The 12,430-nt window shown below is 50.1% G+C and overlaps 1 protein-coding gene across 1 annotated transcript in view; it reads right to left on the bottom strand.

Annotated features, from left to right (window-relative positions):
* The window catches only part of Ccdc88c (coiled-coil domain containing 88C), a 125,763-nt gene that overhangs the window by 21,225 nt on the left and 92,108 nt on the right, over positions 1-12,430 (bottom strand). Inside the window, exons 21-25 of the mRNA XM_057782641.1 lie at positions 9,404-9,547; positions 7,273-7,459; positions 5,369-5,514; positions 2,536-2,625; positions 1,086-1,324 (exon numbers count right to left, since the gene is read on the bottom strand). Coding sequence (XP_057638624.1) covers positions 1,086-1,324; positions 2,536-2,625; positions 5,369-5,514; positions 7,273-7,459; positions 9,404-9,547 — 806 coding nt within the window. The remainder of the gene's footprint in view (positions 1-1,085; positions 1,325-2,535; positions 2,626-5,368; positions 5,515-7,272; positions 7,460-9,403; positions 9,548-12,430) is intronic.

The raw sequence follows: 12,430 nt of genomic DNA, 5'->3' as shown, positions 1-12,430 counted from the left end.
CATCGGAAATTTGGACCTAGCTTCAAAACTGTTCAGTCACTACAGACCTAGTGGTGACCGTGATAACAATGTCTGTAGCATACTGGCCTTGCCAACCTCTTCTTATTGTATGTTGTGTGCACAACCATCTGTATTGTTAAAAATAATAGTAATAATAAGAAAAGAGCTGGGCATGGTGGTGCACATCTTTAATCCTACTTGGGAGGGCAGACTCAGGTTCCCTGAGTTCCAGGCCAGCCTGGTCTACAGAATGAAATCTCAGGACAGCCTGGGCTGCACAGGAAAAAAATTAAATTTTTTTTTTTAAATTTTGTGTACAAGATCTTACTTCTGTGTGCATTGTGTGTGTGCAGTGTCTGTGGAAACCAGAGAGGGGCATCAGATTCCTGGAGCTGGAGTTACAGACACTTGTGAGCTGCTATGCGGGTGCTGAGAATCAAAGCCATGTCCTCTGCAAGAGCAGCCAGCGCTCGTCTCTGCTGAGCCGTCTCTCCAGCCCCAACAATCTATCTCTTAGATGAGGTTTTTACTGCACAGGAGCATGGTAAAACACCTCAGTGGTGAAGTGCTGCCAAGACCAAAGGCATGCACCAGCACACCTACGTGCAGCTCGTCCGGTCTGAGACGCTTGACGAACTACAACAACTAGTGTTCCTGTCTTCAGAGCTCCTGGCCCATCCCAAACGCCAGCCTTCAAGGGAGATACACCCAGTGTCCCAAGACTACAGTGCTCAGGTCGTATCTGTGTGGAGAATAAACCCACATGCTTTTCAAATGATGAAACACAACCACTCAGGACTTTCTAAAACTTGGCACGTGGAAGGTGTGGTAAATACGTGTGTACAGAAAACAGCTAACCATAACCTTTGACACACCTGAGGGAACTCCAGATGCGTAGCCCACGTAATAAATGGTGCTTCCCATTCTAAAGTAACAACCCATCCACAGCAGAGACAGGCTTGGTGACATGCCCAGGTAGGGGACACGCATACTGCCACGTTCATGGAGACACGGCACACCCAATCAGTGGGTGGAGCTGTCAGAGCTTCTATCAATGCTCTGGCACATCTGGCAAAAGCACCTACCTTTCCCCACAGGCCCGTTGTGGGTGTCACGTTCTTCTGCACAGTTTGAACCAGATGTGGGGTTGTCAGGGCTCTCTGTCTGTGATCTGACAGTCTGGGAGGCAGATGGTGAGGCGGGGTCTGAGGGCTCCAGCTGCCAGGAGGAGTTATCTGTGGTGGATTTTAATCGTTCTCTGGAGCCTTCTTTCTTTGGTTTGATAAGTTTGACTAGGGCTTTAGCTCCGATCCAGTGGTTCTTCCTAGTGAGAAGAATTTTAGGAGTTACAACCCATGCTCACAGGAGGCAAGCAATGGCATTGGGATGGAGGTGTGGCTCTGTGGCAGGGTTCTTGCCTCGTATTCACAAGGTCCCGAGCTGGATCCCAATAACCTCAAGAAAAGAGGACGGTGTTTATGAACATTGCCATGATCTTATTTACACTGCTGAGGCCTGGAACTGAGAAGCCTTGCTGTTGGGTGCAGGCTCTGCAGTGAGCAGAGGGTATGCGGCATCAGACCATGCTGGTCTCCTAGAGGACGACACTTAGCTGCACTGTTACTCATCTCCTGTGCAAGAACAGGGCTGTGCTGTCTAGCTGCTTTTTGTTTTGTTTTCCCCGTGAAAGTCATCTTCAGGCGTAGCTGCTGAAGTCAACCAGTGACGGCTGGTGCTCACAGACTGGCATTCAGGAGGTGCACCAGGGGCAGAGGTGTCTGGGTTAAAGGGAGCTCAGGGCATTCTCGGGTACCTGGAGGAGGGCCCCGCTACACGCCTCCGGCTCTTGTTCACCTGTCACTCCTACTCCTCACTGCAGCCTCAGTTTCCCCACCGCATACAAGATGGAGACTGGGCGTCTCAATGAAGCTCCCGTGAAGGACTGGTGGTGATTTCAACTCCACGGCCTAGCCCAGGCAGTCCAAAGGGACCGCTCTCAAGGCTTCAGGCCAGCGACCAGGGGAAGTACTACAAGAGATGATGGGCAATCTACAGGCACTGAGCTAGCCCCATAACCCGGGGCACTGCTCATGGGGGTAGATTCACTGTTCATGCTTGTGAAGTCATCCCTTGTAGACAGTGTGTCTACACAGGGAATAAGGCCAATATATATACCACATGTGATAACTGTGGGGCCCAGGCAGGGGTTCTGCTCACGATCCCTTTCCCTCCCGGGACCCTGGCTGTGCTGCCGACATCATGTTAAATTCTGACAAGCCAACCACGTCATTCAACTTTAATGACTGACTCACAACTTTCTGACTCGGATCAAGGTTCACCCGGTGTCTCATCAGGGCTGGCTGGCATTTGCCACCCCTCTCAGGACCAGCTGGGGTATACAGGGCAGGGCTGAGAGCTCTTACTTCTTTGCCATAGGCCAGTGGTTCTCCACCTGTGGTCGTGATCCCTTTGGACCACATATCAGATATTTAAGGTACTGTACAAGGACTGTGCACCGACCTAAGGTCTACTCACTTCTTTGGAGCAGGGTCATAGAACTTGTACTGATCCATAATTTTTTCTTCCAGTTTCTCCTTGTGTCTCCGTAAAGCATTTAATTTGTCTCTGTGAACAGAGGAACGGAAAACTGATCGATCGATCCAGTTTAAATAAACAAGTTAGAGTACTCAACATCCCAATCTAGATCAGAAGTCAGAGTCTGGATTCGGACCTGAGGGGGTTCAATCCTACACTGCTCACCGAACTGGGAATTTACGGTCAGCAGTACCAGCTATGCATCCAGCCGGCCTTGTTGGCGCACCCCTTTAATCCCAGCACTTGGGAGTGAGAGGTGGGTGGATCTCTTTGAGTTCGAGGCCAGCCAGGTCTACACAGTGAGTTCCAGTGTAGCCAAAGTTACAAAGTGAGTTCCTATCTCAAAAAAATCAAAACAAAAACCCAGCTATTCACCTCTTGGAACACCTGTGATCAGCTAAGTGGGCTTAAGAAAGCAAATCTCTAACGACCTGGGAACTCACGCTCGGAACTCCCACAATTTCCCAGCCAGGCCAAACTGTGCAGGACTCGGTACCACTGGCCTGGGGCAGACACTCTAACGCAGCAATGTCACCAGGCACGTTAGCACTTGAACACTGAGACTGAGCCAGTGGAGCAAAGGCACCCTGGGGCCTGGTAACAGCTTGTGAGGCACATTGCTTTCAGAGGACAAGCAAGAAGGCAACAGGCTGAAGGCCACAGACTGGGGCCCGCGGCAAGCCTGAGCATGCCCTGGGCAGCCAGCCCTGGCAGAGCAGCCATGCGGGAAGAAAGCATCTGGGTATGATGACCCCTTGAAAAGCCAGAAGCTCAGGGGCCAAAGCAAAGCTCCACTTCTAAATGGTGGAAACCGGCTTACGCCAGTTTCAACATCACAGTAGCGACTGACTGGCAGTCCCAGTGCCTCTGCTTCCTGTCTGCCATGCTTGCCGAATTCTGCGGGCCTCCTGTGTGGTCAGCTGGCTCCAAGCCCCCAGCTTCCTCATGGGAAAGTGAGGCCCTAGACAGTAACTGCTCAGGTTACTTCATTGCTGAAGCTGAGAAGATTAACATCTATGCGGAACACTTTCCCAAGAGCCCCATGAAGGCTGCACTCTGGGAAAAGGCAATGAGGTGCGCGCTGCTTGGAACAAGCTGAGAGGGTGTGCCGATCCACCGGCCTGACACAGACACTCTCTAATACAAAAAACATTACCAATAATCTCCCTAGGACCAGTCTTCTACGCTGTTTCGTTAGCATCTGCCCAACCTTGGCTGGCGACTCCACCACATGGATTACAGAGAAAGGGTAAACTTCAAGCAACTGCCACTTAGATCCCAAATTACAGTGTGGGCTGGCACATGAACCATCCCGAAGGAGGTGGCAAGCAGATGCATCAGGCAAAGAGGAGGCAGAGTTACATCAGAGAGAGCTGGGAAAACACCAGGGGTCAAGTGACCACACCCCTCCATAAACAAGCCACTTCCTGCTTTTGTTTTGAGACAGGGTCTCTCTACGTAGCCTCGGCTCTCTTGGAATATGATATGTAGACCAGGCTGGTCTCAAACTTACCAGAAATCCACCTGCCTTTGCCTCCTTGAGTGCTGGGATTGAAGCCACGCACCACCATGGCCCACTCTTCTTGTCTTAAGCACACTGAGCCCAGCAGCACAGGGCTTGCCCAAGATGCTGGTCATCGGGAAGGACGGGCATAATATATACAAGCATGGTGCGCTCGGATTACCCAACTGTGGGTTTCCAGCATCGCCGTTCTTCCTCACACTCACCACCGCTGACAAGTGACAAGACACGCATCCCTTCGGATGTCCCAGTAGAACAATGTCTAGCTGGGCACCCCTCTCACCTACATTCCTGATCACCTGCCACACCCGCCCCTCCCTATCCAACCTGGCCTCTCTCATTTCAGCACCACAAAGGACCCCGCCACGTGCCCTTCTGTGCCTCTCTAATCCCCATGGGAGGGGACACAACTCTGTTCATACCTGTCGCCCCAGGGTTCCAGGCTCCTACGGAGGAGGCTGGGGGGGAGAGAGGGGTTAAGCAAGGCACGGGACTGACTTACTTGCTACAGTCCGATGAGATAGAAACCGATTCCCAGTTTTCAATCTGAACTCGATCCCTGAGATACATCTGGTGCTAGCTGCCTGTTTCTACACATGAACTCAAGTCTAGAAGTAGAGAGAGACACCCCCACCCCCCAGTGGCAGATAATGCTACAGAAAAAGCAAATGAAGGCAGAGGATATAGCTCAGTTGGTGGAATAACTGCTATGGATGCAGGTGAGGACCTGAGTTCGATCCTCAGAACCCATATAAAAAGCCAGACCGAGTGGAGTACCCTTGTAATCCCAATAGGGAAGAGACGAGACAGGAGGACCCAGGGGGTTCACTGGCCAGCCAGCCTGGCCTAATCAGGAAGGTACAGGCCAATGAGAGGCCTTATCTCCAATGACACTCCAGGCTGAACTCTGGCCTACACACACACACACACACACACACACACACACACACACACACGCATGCGCGCGCGTACGCATATGTACCCCTCCCCACACGTTTTCACAGAGAGAGGGCACAAGGGAGCAGAAAACCTCTACCTCTTTCAGAAACCGAGAGCATTCCATAAAATGGTACAGTTCCATCTCCAACCCTCCAACCCTAACGGCTAGGGGCTGCTCTCTGTCTTGAAAGCAACAGGTGTATTGGGGAGGAGAAAACAGGACGTCAGGGGGCTGAGCGAAGACTGCCTACTGTAGGGGCTGAGGACAGTGGTCCAGGGGCCCCTCGTGGACACGCCCACCGCAGCACTCACATGTACTGTTTCTGCTCCTCGTGGTACTGCTCCTTGTTCTCCATGTTCTGCTCTAGCAGCATCTGGTTCTGCTGGCTCAGCAGCTGGATCTGGCTCAGCAGGTGATGGTTCTCCTCCTCTAAGTTCCCCTTGAGACGGGAGAGCAGCTGAAACACAGACCAAGGCTGTGATGCTACGCCGGGAACCCAGCCTCTCGAGGGAAAGGAACACTTGCACAGGGCACCCATCTTGGTGCTGTCTGCACTCATGAAGACCTGGGAAGGATCAACGAGTCTGGAGCCTGCATTTTCCTACATGCACACCTGACCCAGCAGCCAGCTGCAGCTCACAGCTGTTGGGAGCACAGGTGAGCCACTCTAATGGAGGTGTGAAGCCAGACACACAAGTGGGTGCTGAAAACTCAGTATGAAAAAGGGAGAATCCAAGATTACATTATGAAATAATATTTTTGATCTACTGGTTCAATAAAATGTTATTACAATTAATTTTCTGGGGCCAGGGATGTGGTTCAGTGGTAGAGGGCTGCCTGACATCCCAGCACTGAAAAAAGAAAAATTTATTAATCTAGAAAAGAACTGTTTTGAAGGCGGCTACTACACAGTGCTAAATCACATGTGCAGTTTCCATGTATTTGAACTGAAAGCTCTGCTGTGAAAGACAGCCTTTTCTACCAAGCCAGAGACTAAAGACTGTGGGCCTCCCAAGACATCTAGTGTCTTGTGCCCGAGCAACACAAAAGCAACCTAAGAGTGGCTGTGCCCCAACAAAACTGCGCTCTCACACATACTGACAAAAATCTCATATAATTTTCCCTAGCCACAAAATATCATTGTTAGTTTGATTTTTACCTTCAACCATTAAAAATGTCAAGAGCCATTCTTAATCCACGGGCTGCGTCACTGCAGGTGATAGGGAGACTCTGGCCTGTGCAGTGAAGTTCAAAGACTTTTGTTTTAGAACAGCACTGTGGTGTAGCGGGAAGGTCCAGAAGGTGGGAAGCAGAGATCGGGCTCCTGTCCGTTATGTACCTCACTGAGGATGGAATGAGCTAATGGGTAAGCCACAGTGAAACTCCCAGCATGCCACAGGAGGGAAACCCCATGAGACCAACTTCACTAATCGAAGGACCAAAGTCTACCTTTTTCTTTTCGATTATTTTTTACAACTAATATGTATGTCGTGAACAGAACTGGAAGGACAATAGAGGTTAGACAATTTTCTTTGCTAGAACACTTCTTTGAGGTCCAAAGAAATGGCTCAGTTCATAAAAGCACAAGCCATGCAAACCAGCAAGCATGTGCATGCACGCACACGCTCACAGACATACAAACACACAAAAGAATCCTCCTGCAATGGCAGTCTCCAGTGGATATGGGTTCCCTGAGCAGTGACAGCCCTCCCTAATAGGGCACTGGGCCAGGGCCTTTCTCTCTTATCCTCCATGGGCAGCTCAGATCTGGCTGGGTGATTGGATACTAGCACCTGGGACTTGTCTCCCAGGGGTGTCTCAGAAATCAGGAGGGAAATCACTTGCTTTCCTCAGTCTCTCTCTATACAGTGGGGTCTATCTGATATTCTATTTAAACAAGGTCTTTGCTTCCCACAATGGCCATTTCTGACCCAGCTCTGTGCCACCAGCAGCTAAATCACCCAGGGGAACGATGCCAGGCAGTCACACTCAATTCCAGGCCATTTTGCTTGTATAGCTCTCTACCGAAATAAAGAGGTAAAGAAGATGGTGCTACCATGTCCTGAAGGGCTGACAGGAGCTACTGCCGGCCTCAGGGAGCAAATGTCAACAAAGTGGTCTTTGAGATGTCCCTACCCCTGGTGGCGCTCGGGTCTCACCTTGGCTGCAAAGACACCTCCAGCCCCTCACAGACTTGCCCAACGCCACATCTCACCTCACAGTGGTTGTCCAGCTTGGTCAGTGAGATGTCCATGCTCTGGTGCTGCTCCTTAAGCTCGTCAAAGCGCGCCTGCCAGCGGTTCAGCTCTAGCTGGGAGTTGTTCAGGGATGTTTTCAGCTCCTTGGTGTGTGCATGCAGCTCTTCATATTCCCCTTTCAGTTGGTGGTGCAGAAAACTGACCCTACGGGGAGGAGAGCCACAGGCAAAGGGGCTGAAAAGCATTCCAAAGACAGAAAGACCTGCAGCAGCTACGGCTTCTGTACCCGTTCTGACAATGGCAGACTGTGCGAGCTGTTAACTCTTGTGTGTAACGTAAGAATTCTGAACAAAACTGCTGCTTTTCAGCTGTGTTCTCTGGGGCTCTAGGAGGGCACCTCTGATGCCATGCTGGCCTGGGTGGGGGGAGAGAGGACAACACACATGCAGGCTAAGATACTGGCCTTAAATTGGACATCAAGGTCAGTAGCCTTCTACATTACAGTTTAGGCATTCTGGTGTAAGTGGAAAAAAGAGCTACGGAAAAAAACATTGGGGAATATTTTTACTCTAAAACACAGCACTCACTCTTCCAAAGGAGAAAGGAAACCAACAGTCCCACCCAGCCAGGACACCTAAGAACCACGTTAACCACCAGCATGGCACAGTAACGCTACAGGTGCAATACTGGTACCTACTTGACAGTAACCAACAGCTCAGCTCTCTAACTGGACTTAAGAACCACTCAACCAGAGGGAGATCATGCCTGGTACTGGAAACCTAGCTAAGTAATCAGAGCTAGAGAGATCATGGCTACCGGAGGAGAATCTACAACCAGTAATTTACTAAACCAGCATAATCCCTAATAGCAACCTATAAACAGTTGACCTTAGACCCACAGGTAAGTGTAGTTTCACCCCTCGTCAAGGAAACTTCTCTTTGCAACAGAAGCTACTACAGACAACTACAACCAATCAATATGCAGAGATGTGGAGCCCAGTCCTAACATACATCTACAGACATTCCTACATCTAAGGCTCAGGGAACACTGCAGAAGAGGGGAAAAAGATTCTCAGAGGGGCTAGAGATGGCCCAGAGGTTAAGAGCACTTGATCGCTCTTCCAGAGGTTCTGAGTTCAATTCCCAGCAACCACATGGTGGTTCACAACCATCTATAATAGGATCTGACTGCCTCTTCTTGTGTGCATGAAGGTAGATTACATAAATACATGAATAAATTTAAAAAAAAAAAAAGATTCTTAGAGCCAGAGGATCGGGGACTTTACTGTGTGAGATTATCCCCTAGAGTAACATCAGAAACTATACCCATGAAGTCTCACCAACATGACTGTCAAACATGAGCTGAACAAGGAGGACACCAAAGAACATGCCACCCAGCATGGCGACCTCAGGAGACCTCAACCCTACCCAAAGAACTCTAGGCAACTGAGTAGAGCTGGGAGCTGGCGAGGTGGCCCTCCCAGGAAGAGAGCACAGCAACAGGTTGTCCAGTGCCAAACGTCAGCCCTGAAAACACAGGTACAAGCCTGCGACTCTAGGCAGGCGGGACTTATTTAACACAGGTGTTTTCTCTGCTAGGCACAAGGCTGCCACTCTGCACTTAGGACACCGACTGCATTTGAGCACTGTGCCCTGGGTCTGTTTAACACAGCAAGATGAGGACTCACGCCACCGAAGATGTGGCAATAATCGGTCCTGGGAGGACTTGGTCCACAGTGAGAAAGATGGAAGAAGGGAGCTGGTGAACCTGACAACTGGGATATTTTGTGAACGCTGTATATACCCACAAAAGATCCACAAACAAGGGGAGATGCTGGTTACAGATGCGCACTAGTGACTGGGTGACTCTTGCTGAATAAGGAGGACCACCACAGCTCCCGTGGGCTGGGCTGACATCTGAAGACGGCTATGCTATCCAGATACATGACCCTCCCTTCCCTGTACTGGCTGGGCACCGCCATCCATGCTACCCCCATTAGCACGGCCCTCAGCTCCTCGCCTGGCCAGCATCACGCAGTCCGTGACAAGGAGCTCACAAGCCTTCCACCAGCAGGTTTTAGTGAGGACCGGTCTGAACAGACTTTTGGGTAGCTGCCACTCCCCCAGGTGGGCGAGCCTGGGTGCTCACCTATCCAGCTCTACTCGCAGCCTTTGGTTCTCGCTCGTGGCAACGGCGTTGGTCCTCTGTTCCCGCTGCAGAGCCTCCCGCTCGGTGCTCAGCACTTTTTCCAGCTCCTCCAGCTCAGCTTTCTGCTTCTGTAAGTCACCGTGCCTGGTCGAGGAACAGTCATTGGAATCACAGCCAGGTTTTATCTTCCACAAGCAACTTACACCCCAGGAGAGGGAACAAATGCTCTCAGAAAAATGGGGACTCCTCTGAGACCGTCTCTCTGTGAGGTGAGAGGCCAGACGGCAGGGCAGCAAGATGGATGCTGCCAGAGTGGGGTCTGTCAGTCTCCCAGGGGCCCAGAGTCCTCTTCCATTCTCTGGTCCCTTGGCTTCCCTGTCACAGTCTGTCCCTTCTATAGGTCACCTGAGAGCATAAGGCCCGCACTCTATACCCTTTTAGAGACTCATGTTACAAAGCAGTTCACTAACAACCAGTAGATCTAAAGGAAACCACAAAATAAACAGCTAAATTCCACTGCATAAAACAGCTAATCCCTGCTCACACCCTCCTCGCCCTATGGGGAGCCCACATCTCTGTTCCCACTGACATGGGGGGGGGTATTGTTGAGGTCTCCCCCCTCTCGGATTGAACTTTCTCAATCCTTGTAGGCTTCACATCTGTCGCTGGGGGGCAGCAGAGCACAAGGAGGATCAACAAGCCCTGACTTTTGTCCCTCCCTGCCGATAACCCAGGATCTCCAAGTCCATGAAAGGAGTGGTCTGAGGCACATTGTTCAACCATCTGGCTCAGAAAACCTGGACGCCCTCCCCGCTTCAGAGTATATAACATTCTGTTGGTGTCTCCAGTCTCCTCTCTAACTTCTACCCCCCACATCAGCTGAGCCTGGGCCATTCACTGGAGCCCCAGGTAAGGGATCTGGTTAGGAGACTCAAAGACAAATATTTTCAAGGCCATTAGCCAAAGCACAGAGGTGGCCCTACCATACAGCAGGGCATAGAGATAGGATGTGGGGATCTGTCTGGCTTCTAGAGCCAAGTTAGCGACCGTGGAAGAATCATCCAAGGTTGACAAGTAAAGGCCACAAACTGACCAGCAAGGCTTTCCAGTTCCTTCTCTCCTTGTGTGACTTCAAGCAAAGCATACAGATCAAGCCTGCCGTGGCCCGCACGCCTACGGAGTCTTGCTTACCACTGAGCCCTTGACACAAAACCGCGAATATCTGGCAGGAGGCCAATTAAACATCAAATGAAAAGAATCCAGACTTCTGTCACTCTGAAGACTATGCCTCTAGTCATGCGTCCAACTAGCCAAAGACTTAAGTAGATGACATGCTATACCAAGCCAGAACCTTGACCTTCAGGGTCAGTCTCAACTACAAAAACCTTCCTCCTCTGAATGGGCATTAAGACTCTAAGAAGAGATCTCTGTGAGTTCGAGGCCAGCCTGGTCTACAAGAGCTAGTTCCAGGACAGGCTCCAAAGCCACAGAGAAACCCTGTCTCGAAAAAAAAAAAGACTCTAAGAAGAGGGGAGAGATGGCTCAGTGGTTGAGAGCACTGGCCATTCTTCCAGAGGTCCTGAGTTCAATTCCCAGCACTTACATGGTGGCTCACAACCATCTATAACTGTACTCCTTGGGATACAATGCCCTCTCCTGGTATGCAAAACCACATGCAGACAAAACACCTATACACATAAAATACATAAGTAAACCTCATGGTGGTGCACACCTTTAATCCCAGCACTCAGGAGGCAGAGACAGGTGAATCGCTGAGTTCAAGGCCAGCTTGGTCTACAGAGTGAGTTCCAGGACAGCCAGGGATACACAGTAAAACTCTGTCTTAAAAAAACAAAACAGACCCCCCCCCCAAAAAAAAAAATCTTTAAGAGACTCTAAGAAGACAGTGTTTTATGATGCTTGAGAGCAGAGATCACAACCGTATTAGGGCCAATGCTGTGTTCCACTGCATTAGTCTGCCAGGGGCATAGCTCCTTCCGGGACTAGACACAGCACAGTATAGGTCCAATAAATGCTGCATATAGTACGGGCAGCAGGGGAACACCAGGGGATAAAGATGCCCAGAGGCAGAAGCTGCACCATCCAGTAGGGAGGAAAAGTCACACTGAAGCCAACATCTTGGCAGCCCTGAAGGACAGAGATGGGAGGGAAGCTCTAGATGAAGGCAAAGAGGCCATACTTGATGGGAAAATCCACTGCCGCCACATTCTACCCACAAGTACCATCAGCACCCCCACAAGGCTTTTCTGGCTCGATAACATTTGCAGATCCCTACAATGGAAATTTCTTACACATCAGCCACTCCTACCAGACATAACCAATATACTCGGTGCCTAGCTGTTCTGCTGAGGACTGGGCAGAAATGCTGTCAGCGGGGGCACTTTGCTAGTCCAGGAAGGGGGGCTGGTTCTCTCCTGTCCCACTCCTGTGGGTTCCTTCTTTGGACAAACCTCCTTCTGATGCATGGCTCACTGATTCTCCAGGCTCTGGAGATAAACCTCCAGATGGGACTTTAGATACACCTGCTAGGGATCTGGAACCCACAGTACAGGAGCAGGAGCAGTCAACAGTGGGTAACTTTAATGACACACACCCCAGGACCTGGGACTGCCAATGGCGAAAAACAAACATTTATGTATTTCAACATAGCTACAGTTTACCTTAAAAAATAAAAAAGTGACAAGTGCAAATGAAAGGACAACTGTGGTGTGGGTGACCATGGGGGGCACCAGGGGCTAGAGCAGTCTCTCTTCCACTCCCTCCCTCCTGCTTCGACCTCCCACCGTGCTGAGATCACAGGAGTGGGATTCCTTTGTGCTCTGTTGTATGCATTGGAGGATATATATATACATATATATATGTATATATATATGTGTGTGTATGTGTGTGTGTGTATGTGTGTGTGTATGTATATATATATGTATGTGTATATATATATATATATATATATATATATATATATATATATATATATATATATATATATATTTCTTCGAAACAGGGTTT

Source organism: Chionomys nivalis, chromosome 10 (assembly GCF_950005125.1).
Source record: "Chionomys nivalis chromosome 10, mChiNiv1.1, whole genome shotgun sequence".
Classification (NCBI taxonomy): domain Eukaryota; kingdom Metazoa; phylum Chordata; class Mammalia; order Rodentia; family Cricetidae; genus Chionomys; species Chionomys nivalis.
Note: the sequence above shows the minus strand (reverse complement) of the source record. Positions and strands in the feature narration are given on the sequence as shown.